Source organism: Alexandromys fortis, unplaced genomic scaffold, assembly GCF_014885135.2.
Source record: "Alexandromys fortis isolate MF-2015 unplaced genomic scaffold, M_Fortis_MF-2015_v1.1 scaffold_1, whole genome shotgun sequence".
NCBI classification, from domain to species: Eukaryota; Metazoa; Chordata; class Mammalia; order Rodentia; family Cricetidae; genus Alexandromys; species Alexandromys fortis.
This window is the reverse complement of record NW_026067927.1, coordinates 29,456,390-29,475,093: the sequence shown is the minus strand read 5'-3', so window position 1 is coordinate 29,475,093 and position 18,704 is coordinate 29,456,390. Positions and strand designations below refer to the sequence as shown.

The 18,704-nt window shown below is 53.7% G+C and overlaps 1 protein-coding gene across 3 annotated transcripts in view; it reads right to left on the bottom strand.

Moving 5' to 3' along the window:
• Positions 1-805: 805 nt before the first annotated feature.
• The window catches only part of Phf2 (PHD finger protein 2), an 81,360-nt gene continuing 63,461 nt past the window's right edge, over positions 806-18,704 (bottom strand). For 2 of the 3 annotated variants that reach the window (XM_050144182.1, XM_050144181.1), the window contains exons 9-22: positions 18,276-18,382; positions 17,781-17,872; positions 16,619-16,708; positions 15,876-16,235; positions 14,769-14,888; positions 14,292-14,407; positions 12,385-12,563; positions 12,223-12,293; positions 11,429-11,589; positions 6,523-6,794; positions 4,974-5,069; positions 4,391-4,500; positions 3,436-3,823; positions 806-2,737 (exon numbers count right to left, since the gene is read on the bottom strand). In XM_050144182.1, coding sequence (XP_050000139.1) covers positions 2,649-2,737; positions 3,436-3,823; positions 4,391-4,500; positions 4,974-5,069; positions 6,523-6,794; positions 11,429-11,589; positions 12,223-12,293; positions 12,385-12,563; positions 14,292-14,407; positions 14,769-14,888; positions 15,876-16,235; positions 16,619-16,708; positions 17,781-17,872; positions 18,276-18,382 — 2,251 coding nt within the window. In that variant the 3' untranslated portion in view covers positions 806-2,648. The remainder of the gene's footprint in view (positions 2,738-3,435; positions 3,824-4,390; positions 4,501-4,973; positions 5,070-6,522; positions 6,795-11,428; positions 11,590-12,222; positions 12,294-12,384; positions 12,564-14,291; positions 14,408-14,768; positions 14,889-15,875; positions 16,236-16,618; positions 16,709-17,780; positions 17,873-18,275; positions 18,383-18,704) is intronic. The other variant, XM_050144183.1, reaches the window with a different exon arrangement.

Below are 18,704 nucleotides of genomic sequence, written 5' to 3'. Positions count from 1 at the left end.
GCACCAGAGAACACAAGGCTTAAAGAAAAGGGGCCCACCCAAGGTCACGTGATACGTTACATGTCAATAGGCACAAGGAATCCCAGCCACCAGTCCATATCCATCCCCTGGGCAAGTGTTTCCAGGGGCTGGCTTAGGGCACTGATAGAGTCTCACGCTATCTCCTTGTATCTGGATGACTTTGGCTACACACTGGCCTCCAGTTCCTTATGAAGAAAATAGAAACCCGGGGGCACAGGGTCTTGCTCAGAGGGCAGAGTCACTTCCTGTCACTGGACCTTCTTTCTCACACAGTTGAGGTGTGGTCTGAGAGACTCACACCTGTTCTTGTTCACCTGCTGCCATCAGCATCCTCCCCAAACAGAACGAGCCTCATCTCTCAGTCACCTGGCCTCCACGATGGCCACTCTGTGATGACATTGCAGAGAATGGGAAAGGCAGCTGCTGTTGGCTGGCTGCAAATAACATCAATGGGGGCCAAAAGATGCACCCCAGGGATGCACCTAGCCAGAGCCCACGGGAGTCGAGGCGCCTCACGTACTGGGAGGATTGGAGGCCTTCGCACTGGGCCCTGGCTGGGCTATAGGACTAGGGCCTCAGGCTGCCACCCTTGGGACCCCAGGAGCTCTTCTGAATGGATACTCCTGCTTGACATTTGAGTGGCATGGTGGCTTTGGAGTCCAGCCTGAGGCTCTCCCTGGGGAGTGCTGCACCCACAGCCCAGGCAGGGGAGCTGGGCCCATCCCCACAAGTCCCACGGGTGACAGAAGGGTATGGGAAGGAAGCAAGTACGACAAAGACATGGTTCTGTACAAAACCTGAAATAATTTTACTTTTTTAAAACTTTGGCCTAAGTTGCCTTAGACCTCATGGACTCGATACAAGAGTAATATGAACTGGGAAATAGAACACTTTAATAGCCACGATAAACTTTGTTAGAAATGTACATGTCGCCAAAATAATAATAAAATTAAAAAGAGAAGGAGAGAGAACAGCTCGATGCCCGGGTTAAGATTATAGAAATGTTCACAAGGACGGGGTCAAGGAAACTTTAAAAACACCAGTTCTGAGTAAGCCTGGGGCCCGCGAGATGCCCCTCTCCCAGCCCCGGGCCCTGGGGACAGCGTCCCTCCAAACAGGTCAAGTGGGAGTGGATAAGGCCTCCGCCAAGCTGCATCTCCTCATGGACAACACATCCAGGTAACGGGTGTAGAAACAAACCTCTTAAGAAATGTACAAATATAAAAAGCTACAAACATTAATAAATTACAGCATCACGAAACACAAATACTTCACAAGGTGCTAGTAAAAGAACTGCATCCCCGACCCCCATCACACACGAAGGAGAGCGAAGAGCTGGTGTAAGACTGGAGACGCGGCTGCAGGGCGTGTGGGAAGGGATCTGTACTATCCGCTCTGAGAGACAGAGTGTAAGGCTGCGCAGGCGCCGTTGTTTTTCAGGCAATACCTTAGTTCCTAAGAGGAAAACAAGAAGAGTAACAAAAGGAAAGGAAAGAAAGAAAAGGGGGTGGAGTCAGAACCCAGCCGTCCATCAAAGCCAGGGTGGGGGAGCAAAAACTCGTATAAAGGTTAATGAAGGACTCTATAGAAAGAAATTCCTAAAGATACTTTTGCTCTTATAAAAAAGAAGTCATTTAAAAAGCTATTTACACGCTACATTCTATGAAAAATATGCTTCCGGAAATACATCTAAAATGAAAATACAGGATTGCCTGAGAAACAAACCCAGCCCCTCTGTGTTGATGGGTGGACACGCCACCTGGGGATGGCCCATGCTCATGATGCCACCCAGGGGTTCAGACAAGCGCTGCCATGCTGGCTCCAGCCCTGTGGCCCTGCCCACCTGTCTGCCCACTTAGGGCAGGGTGACTCAGCCTAGAAGTGCTGTTCCAGAGTGAGGCCCCTCCACGTGGCTTAGCCTGGGTCCCCTGGACCCTAAGACGTGGCTGAGCTGTCACCCTTCCCCTGTGACCCCACAGTGGCTCCTCCACCCACTAACACACCAACCTAACTGTGGGTCCTGACAACCCCACATGTCCGCAGGCCATCTGGGGTGCGACACCCGCTATCTAGCCTGCTACCTGCCAGCCAGGGAGCTGGGGCGACCTCTCCTCACTGGCCAAGTGCTGTAAGACTCACTCAGGAAGAGGAGGGAGGGGACATTCGCTACCCCACAGCTCTTCTCTTTCTCTGTGTCCTTTGCCTTGTTTTATGCCTTTGGAGGCTGCCAGCCTGGGGCCAGCTCGGACTCGGGCTGGTGAGCGTGGCTCACTGCACCTTCCTTGAAGGCCTCATGCTCCCAAGCAGAACCATAGAGGTCACCAGTCTCTGGTGGGGTGCCTGGAGGCTGTCCTGAAACCGGAATGGTCCTTAAGTTGGCAGGGCCACCTTCAGGAACTGGTCACTCTAAGCAACTTGAGAAAGGATGTCCGTGTTCACAACAAGGGACGGCCATGCTCCGCTCGCTCCACCTGCTCAAGGGACAGATGCTCGTGTTGGGGAGAGATGGCTGGGAGGAGGCAAGGCCCTCCCTGGGCCAGGCAGCACAGCCACCCTCCTGGGAGGGGCTGATGTAGCGGGGCTCCGGGGGTCCTGAGCAGAGCAGAAGGATCCTGGCTTTCCAAGCCTTAGAGGAGTAGTTTCCCATTCCGATGGATCTTCAAGATCTTTCCAAGCCTTTGCTTGGCGGTGGCCATGCCCTTTTTTGTACGTTTTCCTACAGAGGTGAGGAGAGATTTTTTTTTTTTTTGAAAGAAGTCAAGAGTGACAGGTAGAGCAGGATGGGCTCCCACAGGCCCCCTAAGCCCCACCCACCTCTATAAAATCAGTTAGCTAGGCTGAGCCCTGGGCTCAGAAGTCCCTCATGGAGCCAAACACTAGGAGGTACAGACAGCATCCTAGACTTAGTTCAGGACGGCATGACTAGGATGTGAGGCCGCCCTGGCCCCACCCTTGGCAACAGGGCCATCTCAAGAGCCACCAGTACGTAACCATGCCACCAAACTGTGGCCACTAGGCCCAGGCTGGAGTGTGGGTAAGCAGGATGAGGGAGACTATGGGGTGCCACAAGGCCTGGCTGGTATGACACTAAGCCATAGAGGGGCTCAACCCACCAACCTGGCTTATATCACACCCAGCTTCACCTGTGGCAAACGCTGATCACATGCCTGTCAGAGCCCTGAGCTGAGGTCAATTCCTGAAGTTTGCAATCAATAAGCCCTGTTCAGGCCTTATATCCTGACTTCAGACTGTCTGTGTCACATGACTGAGCAGCAAACAATCGTATGAAGGGCGGGGGCCATGCAGATGCATGGACACAACAGTCTCAGATGCCCAGGACCTGCCGCCTGGAAGGCAGAATCCCCCTTGCAGTGTGCTTCCTAAGGGCAGGGGCAGACAGGGCAAAAGGGGTACCTTTGGCAGCAGTGTTGTTGGGGGATGATGCAGAAGGCCGCCTCTGTGTGAGAAAGACTCCAGGGGCCATGGGCTGGGAGGCACGGCCAGCCTGGGCCCCTGCGAACGTGCCGGCTGCTGTGTATTCGTGATCAGCCAGGCTACTGCTGTGTGACTCAGGTAGGGGCTCAGGTGAGCTGCCCTCCTGTGAGGCCTGGCTGCTGGCTGTGCTGGTGGAGGCCGGGGTGGTGGAGGCTGGGGTGGTGGAGGCCGGAGTGGTGGAGGCTGGGGTGGTGGAGGCCGAGGTGGTACCCGTGGAGGCGGAGGCGGAGGTGGAGATGGAGGGGGAGGCAGTGTTAGGAGTCGGCTTCCTTTTGCTGTTCTTCTTCTTCCTGTTTTTCTGCTCCTCCTAAGAATAAAGTGTGGAGGTGTGCCACCCATCATCTGCCCCAGACACATCACGGTGGGGCACAGTCAGCTCAGCCTCCACCCAGATGCAGGCTTCAAGGGGCTCAGAGCTCCGCCAGGCAGGGAGCACAGAGGAGTGGCTGAGGGGGCTCTCCCACCGAGCCTACGGCAGAAAGACTGGCCCATGTGAGCCCACTGTGAGTTCTGCCAACAGATGACCCATCAGAGTAGATGAGAGGAGCAGGTGGAGGTGCCCCAGCTCCTGCCTGTGTGCACCACTTAAGTGCCAGGACCCTTGGGATGGGAGGAGTCCCCAGAGGCACTCAGTGAGGGCATCCTGGGCACTGAGAGCAATCATGCTGTTAGTGAGACGTGCCTGTCTGGGGTAAGGGGCATGGGGCTGTGTTCCTGGCTCCCCTGTACCTCCTTGGAATCTGGAGCCACTCTCCTGCCTGCCAGTCCCTAGCCCTGGCAGACTGCACAAGCGGGCAGTGGTTGAGGTGTCTGGAGGTAGGCCTAACTTCACACAATGGAGACTTACTCTTGTAGGGAAAGTCAGTCTCCTCACCTGCTGGGACAGCTTGGCTGCAGCAGCCGCTAGTCCAGTCTCGATGGAGGCCACTCTGGTCCCCTCACGCACAGGCCTGTCCTGTCTTGGCACTGATGGGCCGACCCTGGCTGTGGAAGACATGGAAAATGCAAACCAGTCAATCAGGTGCTGGAAGTGGTGGCCATTCACCCCAGACCATCTCTGAGTCTGGGGGACCACAAATATCTAATTGTCTGCATGGGAAGCCCGATCTCATCTGCTCTCCCCAGGTTGGGCCATGCTGAGGAATCTATGAGGCAGTATGGAAGGCCCAGCAAACCGGGCAGGGGAAGCTAGGTAGGCAGGGAACCTTGAAAGGTGGAGATGCCTGATCCCACCCACCACCCCAGCATGTGTCTGGTGCCCCTCCTAGATCTTCTAACCCAGTACTCTGGAAAAGAGGGGCCCAAGTGAGAAGGATCTAAAGTAAGGTCTACACTCAGAGGTCCCAATACACAAAGCAGAGCCCCAGTTGGGGCCCTATGGGGAGCTGATCAATCTCCTCTGGGCATGTCTAGAGCCACACCTATGTCCACATATCAGGCCCCCAGCCCAGCTCTACCTGTGGGGCTGTAGGGGGCATCGTCTGAACCTTTCCTCTTCTTTGACCGGGACTTGAAGACAGGATTATCTTCGTCAGACTCCAGTGACGGGTAAACTGAAGGAGGCAATGGGAAAGCAGGCCCCTGAGTGGTTGGGTACAGCCAGGGCTGGGGGGGGGGGGTGCTGCAGTGGCTCAGGGACCTTCCTGAGTGGTGGCCCCAGATCTGTCCTTAGGTTCTCAGACTTGCTGTACAATTGGAACTGCACAGCAAGGGCACCTACACTTGGCAGGAGTGTGTGTGTACAAGCTGCCAGCCACACCCACCCCAGGCTGGCCTGGTGCCTGAAAGCCTCAGTCACTTGGATCACTCTCCTCAGCTCCCTCAGGAGTCCGAGACATGCAGCCCTTCTGGAGGTTGCTACAGTGGGGAGTGAGAAATGGAGGCAACTGGGCTAATTCCACTGTCTGAAGCCCTGAGACCCTCCTAGCAAACTGGAAGAAGGTGCCTGCCTAGTAGCGTACATGGTCATTGGAGCTTCCCGGGCTCAGGGACCTCCCCCTCTGTAGTGACCCCTGCACTGTGGGTCCACCAGAATGACACTGGACTAAACCCATGTCAGCCCTGTAGATGAGGAGCCTGGACCAGCAACACTGATGGAATGTTCCCTGAGGTGGGGTGAAGAAGAAATCAGGTGCCTAAGTCAGGCAGATTATGCTGGTAGGCAGCCTGGTGACTGTGTCCACGGCAGAAGGCCAGAGCCTTGCTGGTTTCTGCAGGGTCATCTTTGGGCCTTATTTTTCCATCTTACAGGCAGGGTGGGTACAATGACCCCAAAGCTCTGTCACTGCAAAATGTTCAGTTGAATGGACACCTGTCAGCCAAGACCTCAGAGAGCTAAATACACAGTGACCTATGACCCAGCAGGGCCCTCTCAGAAACAGGGCAAAGGAACCGAGGAACCTGTACCTACATGTTCCCAGCAGCCAAAAGAAGAGGCCAAGGGCCCAGGGATGAATGCATGCATGGACTTACGGTACACTTCCTACACACAGGAAAGAATATTACTCAGCCTGAAAAAGGAAGAAAATCCTGGCACATGCCACAGTATGGACAGACCCACAAAAGGTCACATGTTATATAACTCATTTAGATAATGTATCTTGAACAAATCCTCAAAGACCTGAAGAACACGACAAGCGGTCAGGGCTGGGGGAGGGGTGAACTGTGGATGGGGACAGAGTTTCCTCATGGGAGGACATTCTGAAATGGACCGTGGCTTTAGTTACCCAGGCTACCAAAGGATCGTGTTTTGTTTTATTTGAGACAGGGTCTTACTGTGTAGCCTTGGTTAGCCTTGGGATTCACTTTATAGACCAGGGTGGCCCAGAACTCAGAGATCCTCCTTGTCTGTGTCTCCAGAGTGCTAGTATTAAAGGCATGCACCACCACACTCCAGTCCAAGATGGATTTTACAGTCTGGACTATATGTACCGTGAACCTCCTTGATCTGTTCCTGGCCAGTGCTGCTCCCTACAGGCAGAGGCCCTGTCCTGCAGCCACACTCACCATAGTCTGAGTCCTTGAAGCAGGCATCCAGGTGGTCCTGCTCCTCGTAGTCCTCCAGATCCACACTGTTCTTGGCAGTCCTCTTCAGCAGGCGCTTGCTTGTGCCTTTGCTGCCACCACCATTCTTCCGGGCACCATGGGCTGCCAGTGAACCACCCTTGGCCTGGCCAGTGCCCCACGTGGTCTGCAGGCAGGAGTCAGAGGCCTGCAGGTTGGCCATGGACAGCATTCCCTGAATGGCTTCCTGTGTGCTGGGGGAGGCAGGGGGCTGGCTGGGGACACAGAGAGACAACAGGCACTCAGCCATGGCCCTTGGCCCACAGCCCAGAACATTTGGATCATAGACTAGAGCTCATAGCCCACAATCCACAATTTGTAGTTCAAGGTGCTGTAACTGCAGCCCAAAGCCCAGGGCTGCACACACACCTGGCCTGGACAACCAACAGATGACAGAGAGCGGTGTGCACGGACTGGTGACTTAGCAGTGGGGAAGGCCTGGCCAGCCCTCTGTACTCTCAGCCACACTCTGGGAAAGGAATAGACATGGGTCACAAGAAAACGCATAGAGCGCAGATGGATCGGATCAGATCTCACACCGTCACCCAATGGTTCTTACAACTTGAGTTGGCCAGAGGCTCAGCTGCCTATGTCTTTTAATCTCCACCTGCACCCTCATCTACACCTGCACACACATCCCTCTACACCTACACCTCCATCTACACCTGCACATACCCATCTACACCTGCACCCTCATCTACACCTGCACACAACCATCTACACCTGCACCCTCATCTACACCTGCACACAACCATCTACACCTGCACCCTCATCTACACCTGCACACAACCATCTACACCTGCACCCTCATCTACACCTGCACACAACCATCTACACCTGCACCCTCATCTACACCTGCACACAACCATCTACACCTGCACCCTCATCTACACCTGCACACAACCATCTACACCTGCACCCTCATCTACACCTGCACACAACCATCTACACCTGCACCCTCATCTACACCTGCACACAACCATCTACACCTGCACCCTCATCTACACCTGCACACAACCATCTACACCTGCACCCTCATCTACACCTGCACACAACCATCTACACCTGCACCCTCATCTACACCTGCACACAACCATCTACACCTGCACCCTCATCTACACCTGCACACAACCATCTACACCTGCACCCTCATCTACACCTGCACACAACCATCTACACCTGCACCCTCATCTACACCTGCACACACATCCATCTACACCTGCACCCTCATCTACACCTGCACCTACACCTCCATCAACACCTGCATGTATACTCTCATCTACACCTGTACTCAGCCCCGCACTCCCGCCATGCACACCTATATGCATACCATATCTCTAGCTGTAACAACGCGTCTCTTGTTAGGCACAGCCATGCCTCGACTCAGCCAGGCTCCCCTCTCTGGGCCCCTCCATACTGCAGCTTTCTCTTGACCCCCAGACTTCCTCTCTTCCCCCTCCATGCAGACTGCCCACAGGGTTCCATCCACATTCTTCTGCAGTCCTTGTTGCTATGCCCTTCTTGTGCTCTTCCAGCAATGCCCTTATCTACCGTCCCATGCCCTCGCCTCTGCTTGGCTGCACTGGTACCCTGCCTTCCAGAAAGAGCATCCCAAACTAGGTTCAGGGAGTAGTGCTCACCACTATCCCTGGACCTGAGGCCTGGCCGCTGCTGGACTGCAGGGCTAGGTTTTGGGTAGTCTTCAGTCTCCACCAGACCCTCCAACAGCACCTGCCTCCTCAGCACCCTGTGCTGGCCCAGCCTGCTCACCTCCTCCAGTCTAGACTTCCCACTTGTCTAAGATAGAGCCTCCTGGACAGCTTTAAGAATGCCCACACCTAGCCTCCCCCCCCCCAGGAGATTCCGAGTCATGGTCTAGCAGAGGATCCAAATGTCCACGTGATGCACAGGCAGAGAGAGCACATGGCTCCATGATAAACTGGCCCAGTGAGAGCTCTCTCTGGGGACTTTCTAACACTTACTCTAGCTCAGCAGCCCTGTAACTGAGCCCCGCCTAGAAAAGAACGGCTTACTCTGGCTGGTGACGAAAAGCTCTACCAGCACAGGGTACAGCTCCAGCAGGGTCCGGACTGGAGGCCCATAGGCTCCCACTGTCCCCACCCTGTACTCATTGGTCCCTTTTCTCCTGCGACTCTTGCATCAAAGCCCTCTTGTCTCCAGCTTATACCTTGCTATATCCTGAATACCTGAGAATGACATCCCAGTATTTGGACACCTTAAGAAAGACTTTTGCAGGAAAAGGCAGCCCGGCCTCTGAGAAGAGGGTGTGTGAGACGATTTCATGGCAAGCCCAGGCCCAGAATGGTGGTGAATGGCAGTGAGAACACACAGCACTGTGCAGACCAGGTGTCCCCTCCAAGCTTCCCTCTACTGCTCAAGATGGCACATCGCCTTGTGTACAGGCTGAGGGACCCAGGCAGAGCTCCAACAGGGACCTGGAAAAGCTGCTGCACAAGGATTCTAGAGACAAAGGCCCTGAGGGGGAGGGGGGTCAAAGAGATGGAACAGCCCCGCTGGGGCTGGATAGGTAAGGTTGGACAAAAGCTATCTCCTAGGCCAATGCCCCATGGACCAAGGGACATTTCCTGAGCCTGAGGAGAGGGAAGCAACTGTCTCCATGGCCCTCTGTATAAGCTGCCTCCTGGGCTGAAGTCATAATGGAAGGCCAAATCACACAGCCCTGAGTTCTGCAGAAAGCAATTATGAAGCCACCTCATGCCTATTCTGCCCCATGCACAACGCCTGGACTATGTTTTGCAGGCCAGCAGCTGCCCTGGCACTGTCGACTATGCCAGTCTCATGGACTTCTCAGAGCAGGGGCAGATCACTGTCAAGAACAAATAGCTCACTTATACTCTCTAGGTACAAAGCAGATCACAGGGAAATCCGCCATGAGGATCCTAAACACTGATGACAGGACCCCCAAGAGAGCCCACTTGAGCATGAGCTCTGCCCACCCATGCCATCTGGGTGACCCCAGACCCAGCTGGCCCATGTATCTACAAGGTTGCTGGAGAATCAATGAGCAGAGTTTAACCAGTCAGCATGGAAAATAATACTTTAATCCTCCAATTACCATACCCAAATCCCCTTCTTCTCCCACAGCGGTAAACACCAAGCAAACCAGCCTCAAGAAATTAACATATTTTCCTCCCTTTTCTTCAGCTATTTTTTTTCCAAACAGTCAGTACTTAAAACAGAGCAAATGGACCATCAAAAAATGACCTATGCTCCAAATGGGAGACTTTGGGAGAGGAACTGCCTGCGGCAGGCTGAGGAACTGGCTGGTCTCCGAGGCTCCGGCAGGCACAGCAGGCACGTGTGTGAGGATGGAGGCAGTGTCTGCAGAGCGCTCTCCCCAGACTTGGGGCACAAGGCCATGGCAGCTCTGGTTTCTCGTTAGCAGACAGCCCCCTCCTGGCCTCACAGATAAGGGCTCAAATGGCCCCATCTGTGCTCCATCTCCACGCCACCCAGAGTTCCCTCTCCACAGCACCCATAACAAGGTACCTGATGGCTAAGACCAAGGCCCCCTCTGCCCTCATCCTGGGTGATGCCAGGTTCACCCCATGTTCCAACTTCCCATGCCTTTCCACTGAGGTCATGGGGAATCCAGGGTGTTGGGGGAGAGGGTCTCTCAGACCCCGAGATCAGTCATCAAAGTGTTAGCTAACACATACTTCCTCCCAAAAGCCAGGCATTGCCACCACCATAGACCGTGTAAAGTCCTGCACAGGTCCACAGTCTGGAATGTGGAGGGGCTGTCACTTCCAATGGGGAAGAGGTCACAGCCAGGCTTCGCCATGTGGCCACCAAGACTTTCACCGCATCATGTCAGGCTGAGCCAGGATCCTGTGCCCAAAGCCATGCACACCCCTCCCATCATGCTTCACTCCCACCAGGAAAGTGCCTGAGGCTGGCTGACTGTGAACATGATATTGCGCTCAAAACAGCAATCCATGAAATAAAATATGGCCAACTAATTTAGGAAAAGCTTGCTTCAATCAAGTCCTTAATCCACCTTACCGGAATCTTCATATCATCTACCAGCAGACCTGACCCAGGCCTCCACCTGCTGGAGCAGCCTTGGAGTTGGTGTGAGCTGTTGCCCAAGGCAGTCATCTGCATCCAAGAGAGGCCTATGAGACTTGCCTTCCTGAATATGAGGGATCATGAGGGACTGGCACTCACAAGTAAACATAGCTCAGTACCCAACAACTCCTTAGCAGCCCTGAGCCCAAGTTGGGCTCCTGAGTCAGGCCAAATCCAGTGTTGTGGAATATTAGTTTACAATGTGTTACATTTGTTTACACTCTGAAGTATTTGTTTAATGATGCAAAGGTGTGTTGCAATCTTTTATGTTACATTTGCTTAACCCAAAGAGTAAAAAAATACCAACTACAATCCAGAGCCTGGGCCTGCCTCTGCTACCTCCAAGTTGTGGGGCCGCGAGAAGGCTAAGTTCCCTGAACCTCAGTTTCCTCACCTATACAGCTGGAGTCCTAAGATGTCATGAAACTAGAGAGTTGGGAGGGAACTACTGTCCCCGATGTGTTAGAAGTGTAGGCTGTGCCCTCAGTCAGCTGTCAGCGCACACCTGGAAATGCCACTAAAGGTTCGATGAGAAATGAACAATGGAAGTGCTTAAAACCCGAGCCAGCAATGTGTGAATCGAACAGGGGCCATCAAGGATGAAAGGAGGCCTATCCTGGCTGCTCCCCAAGCCCAGCTCTCTGCAATCAGAGGCTGGTCCCTGTCTGCATCCCACTGTGTGACCAGTCCTGGGCCAGCCTGAGCTCTAAGCGCTGCAGATGCAGTCAGAGCCCACCTGTTGGGGTTGTACTCGAGTGCCCCGACCTCCTCGCTGGCCTGCAGCAGGTCCAGGATACCTGCGGCTGAGCTCCCACTCTCCTTCTTGACTTTGGCATTGCGGCCTGGCTTGGTGTCCGTGTCAATGTGCAGAGAGCCCTCATCAGAGGAGTCGTCACTCTGAGGAGCCAGATAGAGAGAGCAGCTGGTCAGGGTAGGACACTGGGGGAAGGGGGAGGGGGAGTCCTTCAAGAGGAAATGAGCTTTAAGGAGGTCTGGCCTAATGAATGCTACAGGAGAGACTCAGGCTCATGCAATGGGCGAGGCTCTCATGAGACAGATATGGGTGCCAAGTCTTTCCTAGGGCTCTTGAAACCACAAAGGTTAAAGTGGTCTTCATACCCTCTGCCTCTTTTCTAAGAGGAAGCCCCAAATTCCATCAGGACGCTGAGACTCAAAACCTCTGGTCTAGATAGGCTTATCCCAGCAGGTGGTTCATGTTCTTCCTGGGCTCCCCAGAAAACATGGGACCTCAGCAATGACCCTTTTCCCCAAGAGAGTCAGTCAAGGAGGTCTTAGTGTAAGAATCTGATGGCAGGGAACCACTCCGTCACTCCTCTACCTGGGGACAAGCTTTGCTGCATTCATCTCCCATGGAGCAGGCCCAGAGGAGCAGCTAATCCCCGTGCCAAGGACTGAGCAAGACTTTGTCCTTCCTACGCTGAGCCCAGTCCATGGCAGGCGAGGGTGGATGTCCCTGCATATCCAGCAGAAGCGTGCTGCAGAGGCCGAGGGCAGAGCTGGATGGCTCACCTTGTATACTGCAGAGTCCAGCTTCGGTTTCGTGGTGGGCATGAGGAGCGCCTCCTTCTTGTCCAACAAGACTGAAAACACAACAGACAGGAGTCAAGTGGAGGCCTCGGGGGTGTTGGCCAAGACCACCTGGAACCTCTTGCCCACACCCATCACACTCACAGGACAAGTCCCTTTTGGGGGCGTTCTTCTTCCTCCTGATGGGAAACTCGTCTATCTTCAGCTCCCCATCATCGGAAACATACTCATACTCATCGCGCACAGGCTTGGCCTTGTCCTCTTTGAAGCTCTGCAAGGTCCCGAACACACCAGGGCTGCTCGGAGGCCTGAGGGCCTTGGAGCTAGAGTAGAAGGGATAGGTCAGCGGGTGACCCGAGGGCCCTGAGGCCTTACGGGGACCTGGAAGAAAACATCCACCTGGAAGGCAAGCAGCTGGCCAGGGACTATGCAACCCTTAGTTTCGACTGGGGGAGTCTGCTCATGGGAAGGGACATGGCCCAATCCTATAGCTTCCTCCTTCCCTCCATGTCACCTGGTATGAGGCCCAGTCAAGCACTGTGGAGAAAAACCTAAACAACCGAAGTTCTGGAATGATCTACCCACTTTGGTTCTGACAAGCACAGCCTCCACCCTCCTTGCCAGCCTGCCAGAGTTTAAATCAAATCCAACTTTCATGTCTTTTGATGCATACTTATTTTTACAAAACAAACAAACAAAAACCAATAACACTTCAGGGCTGAGCCACAGGGCACCTCCACTGGGCTATAAAATATTGTGTGTCTCTCTTCTTGCTATGGCAAGGCAGGGATGCTGTTTTCCCCATGAGTAGATCAGGCTTAGGCCTCTCTGGACCTTCAGGACACACTTTCTCAATAGGAAGGACAACAAGCTGAACAGAATGTTGGCCACATTGACAGAGAGCACACCAGGCCATAGTAGCCTCCAGCATCCTCGGAAAAGGCTGTGGTCCTGCTGTCTTGTTAAAGCACAGACCACCACACCCGTGCACATGCGTGTACGTATGGCTCGAGAGGCTCATCTATTTTGTCTGCATATTCTGAACGCATGGCCCTGTCATAGAACTGATGTCTCTGGAAAGCTTCTTTGAGACCCATAAATGACACTTCTAATGAAATGACAGAAGCAGACTCATCCAACCAGGGTAGGAAGGCCAGGCCCGGGTGGGTTCCACTCCACCAAGTAACCACGAGTGCATCCACTTGGCCCCAGCCCTGTTCTCCATCTCCTGCAGGCAACGGGGATACCTCACAGGACACGTCTGTCACCCCACACCACATAGGGATTATGGATGTGGCACAGGTGCCTGTGTGGTATCTTTCTGCCCACAACTGAAACCAAGGCTGCAGTGGCCATGCTGAGACTCACCTAGGTCCGAAGCTGGCACCTCCCCTTTCAGTTCAGCATCCCCAAGGCCCTCCAAACCCAAATCTGCACCCTTCCCCATGGCATCCATCACAGCCATAAGTTTATGTGGACTCTTGCATTTACTGAGATTGTATCGTCCTGCCCTACTGGCTACTGGGCTCAGAGACCTGCGCCCTAATCCATACTTGATCCTCAGCATTAGTTCATGCCAGCTACTCTGCCTCACTGGCCCTCACTATAGCTGTATTCCTCATGTACCCTGAAGACTGTTCTGGAAGCAGAAACAAAGGTGTTCCATGCAACAGAGTGGCAGTGAGCAAGTCAGTGACTCTGGAAAGAGCCACTGAAGGGTGTCAACCAAATGTACTGTGTGTGTGTGCGCGCACATGCAATGAGGGTATATAAATGTCTGTATATGTATGGTGTGTGAGGTGTATGTCTGGTATGGACAGTGCTGGTAGAGGTTATGATGAAATGTATGTTTGTGTGTATGATGTCATACATACATGAAGTACAATTTGGACTGTCTACTGGTGTGTGCATGTGACAGATATGTCTGTGAGTACAGAACGATGCACAGTATTTGTTACATGCAGTGTAGATTGCATGCACATTATGGGAACATGTGTGTGATACGGGACATCTGTAGGTTCACCCTCGCCCCTGCCCAGGCTCTCACATACCTCAGAAGTTTTCTGTTGGAGAAAGAAAAGGAGAACTTGTCCTTGTTCCCAGTCAGGGGTGACTTCTCCAACCTCTGCTCCTCCTCCATTTTCAGTAGAGAGTCAGGTTTGCTGTTCTGAAAGCAAGACCAAGGTTGTCCCTGAGCCCACTGGAATGAGGGGCTAGTATTCCAATCCATGTTAGTGGGTGTAACTGGGGACTAGAACATGCCCAGGAAAGCTGGTCATAGATGCTAACGCTGGTCTAGTCATCAGCATGCAGGACCCACCCTGGAGTGCTGCGCAGCCTCAGGGAATGGGAACCCAGACCAGAAACAGGACCATGAAGAAGGTGAAAGGACGGAGGAAGACAAGGAGAAGATGACACATTCGGTTTGTTCCCACACTCTCCACACTCCAGACTCACACAGACTTTCCTAAGGCCCCACCTCCTGGGGACAGAACATACACTACCACAGGTCTACACCCCACGCTCACCTTGTACTTCCACTTGGCCTCTGATTTGCTCTTTGTTTGCTCTCGGATTTCCAGCCTTTCCACGTCATTCTGTGTGTGGACTGTGTCCTTATTGGGAACACTCAGAACACTCTTTGGGGTCTGCAAACAGAATAGTCATGACCCAAAGGTGGACAGAGAAGGTGAATGGGCTGGGGTTACAATGGCACAGAAGCCCAATGGCTCACTCCTGCTGGTCCACACATCTATCCATTCATCCACTTGTTCACTCATCCATCCGTTCCTTCATCTGCCCATTTATCTATCTGTTCATTTAGCCTTCATTTCTCATTCAACCATCCACCACCTATCTGTTCTTCATCCACCTGTTTATCCATTTACCCACCTATCCGCCTGTCCATCTATCCATCGTCCTTCAACTGACCAACCCACCCATCCACCTAACCTACTCATACATACATACATCCTTCTCTCTCTCCCTCCTTGCCCCAGAAAAACAGCACCAATGGAATATTACAAGGCATGGGCATGGCCCCCAAGATGTAGGAGAGAAGTGTACTCATCCTGGAAGGAGTTCACAACCAATACTCCTTAATCTCATGGTTCAGTATGACCCTTCAGTGAGCCCATCTCTCTGTCCACCGGGGCTCAGGCCCTCATAACAACCCCTTCTCCTAACCCTCTGCCTTCTCCCAGTGTCCTCCTCAAACTGATGCCTTGTATATCTTCAGGGCCTTAGTCCAGAGGTGGGTTCTAGTACTTGGGAAAACTAAGCAGGGTGGCCTCTGCCTAAACACCACCACCCTGCACCAATCCAGTGGACCTCCTGGGTGCTACCCCGCCACACAAAAACTTGCTGTGCTAGCTCTCTCCAGGAGCTTCACTGCTCTGCGGATCTGTCTGGGGTCTTGGCCTGATGTGCAGGCCTAGTGACTGGCAGACAGGGAAGTATTTTGTTCAGATTTATCAATAGGCAGACCCTGGACCCCTGTACTCTCTGGAGACCATACTCCACAGCTGGTCTCCCCTCCCCACCCAGTAACAAAGGAGAGCAAAAACATGTCAGTCCTTGCTGTTCCCTCTGGTGTGACCTCAGCACATTAGGGGGGAGGAGCTCAAGGGCCCCACCTTTCCTTTCTTGGGTGGCTCCATCTTGGTTAGCGCCTCCTTTGTGTGGGCCTCAAGCAGATCCAGGTTGGGGATGGTGGGTGAGGCTGACTCCTTGCACTTCTTCCCTTTCTTCTTGCTTCCATCCTTGAGCTTCAGGGTTTTGGGGGGTTTGGGGGGCTTGGAGGGCTTGGGGATTTTGGATGGCTTGGGCATCTTCACAGTCTTGGGTGTCTTTTTTTTGGACACTTTCTCCAGAAGGGATCGAGGTGGGGTAGCCTCAATAGGAGATGGCGGTTCTTCCTTCTCCCGGTCCCCATCACAGACCTCATCTGAGGAGGCGACAGCATTTACTTCAGGTCGGACAGTTTTGGAGGCGTTCTGGTGTGGGAAAAGGAGAGGATCATTTGTGTTCCCTCTAGACCATGACATGACTTGGGGGACCTTATAGTCAGAAAGGAGCACACAGCCCACACCATGTGAAATCCATATTTGCTCCACATTGTCAAGGGGCATGCCGCATGCTCACACGCTGTCCAATAACACAAGACATGTCCACAGAACCCTAGAGCCCCATGTATGACACAGGCTCAGGTCCTCCAGGCTCAGGAGAACAGGGACTCAGACTGGACTCAGGGTTCCCCACTCTTCTCTCCCTTCGCCTTTATCCCCAAGCACTCTCCACACACTGGGCACAACACTAACGCAGAGAAAGTTCCCTGGCAGGCTCGTCACAGGGGTCTGTCACCCTGGCATGGCGTTACCTCGCTGAGCCTGATCTCTTTGGCCAGGTCCTTGATGAGCTGCGAGGGCCGGAAGTGCTCGGGGAGCTCGTCCTCGTGCTCTGCCAAAGCCTGTGGAACAGTGGGGTCAGTGCCAACCTGGCCACCGCAGTACCTCAGTCATTCCCATGGGGTGAGAGGCTGCCATGGAGCCCTTAAGGCCTGGTGCCCAAGATCCTGGGCCCTGTCTCTGTGAGCCGCTTCTGTTAGTAGAAAAGACTGGGTCTTGTCTGATGCCACCACCATAGCTGACTATGGAGTGGATGTGGCCAGCTTTCTCTTCCTGACCATGTAGTTAAGGTGAGGTGGGAGGGACCCCTGGACTGTCCCAGCTCTGAGTCTCAAGAAGATGGCAGCCATTGAATGGTCCCAGGAGAACACTGGCAGCCCACTCCACCAGGCCCACACATGGGTAGAAACAGGCCATGGACATGGTTCCCTACCTGGCCTCTGCTAAGGCTCTCTGAGACCTCTCACTTTTCTCTGTGACCTAGAAGTGGCCCCTTGTCCCTCAAGTAGCAGGTGAACAGGCACTCTGCATAGCGAGAGCCCCTAGCAGGAGACAATATCACAAGGTTACCCTAGGCTAGGCCAGACTCATTTCTCCTTCTGTAGCAACAATCCAGGCAAGAGGAGAAAGTCAGTGGAACACTTTCATCCCCGTGACCTCTGAGAAACAGTTCCCAGGGGCTGGAGGAAACCAGTGCACAGGAGAGGATAAGGAGGAGATAGAGGTGCCCCCAGGTCACAAAGCAAGTTAGCTGGGAGGCTACATCCACAGACTGTGTGGATCTGAGTGACAGGAGCCACGAGTGCATCCCTAGCACTTCCTGTCCAGATCCAGATGTGTGGTCAATGCACCAGCCCTTCCTGGGGCCCTGCCTGGCCTCTCCAGGTTATCAGAAACTTGTCCTAGCCAAAACTCCTGAGGGAATCTAGCCCTGGGGCCAATAACCCCAGGCTGGCCCAGACGACCTACATGTGTCTAACACACCCCTCAGGGGATCATGGTTAGTGTCAGCAGGCCAGCTTAGGGCAGCCTGGGGAAGACAGTGCCTACACTTGCTCTGTAGGACACAGGCTTGCTCTCTTCCCCACCCACTCCCTGTTCCCTCAAACAAGAACACAAGTAAGCGCTCCCTACCTGCTTCTTCGTCCATGACCTAAAAGCACCATTGAGAATTTTAGCTCCTTGGACTAAGTGTGGGGGCAGCTGTTTCCCAGACTTGTGAGAACCTGGGAAGGACACGACAGGTTAGTGTGATGGCTGCTTAGCCTGCCCCAGCAAGAGGCCTTCCAGAGGCCACTGCCCCAGGGCACCAGTCCAACTGCCAACGGTTCTCCTTGGAATCTGGGGTACCCGCCCACCTGGCACCTGCCCTGCAGGGAAATGATTGACCTCCCATCTCTTCCCATCCCACATGAAGCTTACCAAACAGGGCCTTGGACCGGCCTTGTCTATTTCCCCTCTCTGCCCAGGACCCCCAGCCCTGTCTAGGTGGGTCAGAGCTTACACCAAGACCCCAGGGACCCTCTTATCCTGTGTCCTAAGGGGGCATGACCAGGGCTCACAAAGGGCTAAGATGTCCCTTAGACCAGGACTGCAGGCTCAAGTCACCCAACCTGGAGTGACAGGTACCTTTGAATGCTTCCAATAGGTGCTTCCCCATGTACCAGCAGGCAGTTTCAAAGTTGGGAAACTGAGTCAGGCTGCCTAGTTTTAACCTTCTTTCCACCTCATACGCCCTGGAAGCCACAGAAAAGAAAGAATCAGTGCAGGGAGCATCAAGTAGGCCACACCAAAGGGAGATCCAGGCTACTGAGCCAGTTCAGCCTCCCCTGGACCTGAAGAGATCCAAAGTGATGGCCACTCTGAGTTGAAGCAGTGGGTTGTGGTTACTAGAGAGGTTGGCCATAGTCCAAGAAAGTGACAGCAGCCTTCCTGATCCCAAACCACCACTAGGCTTGCCCTAGCCCAGACCACGGAACCCATTCCTCCTTCCCTCAACACAGAGATGTCAGCATAGCAACCCATAGCTGAGTCCAGCCCGAAGTCTGGCTATGGTGC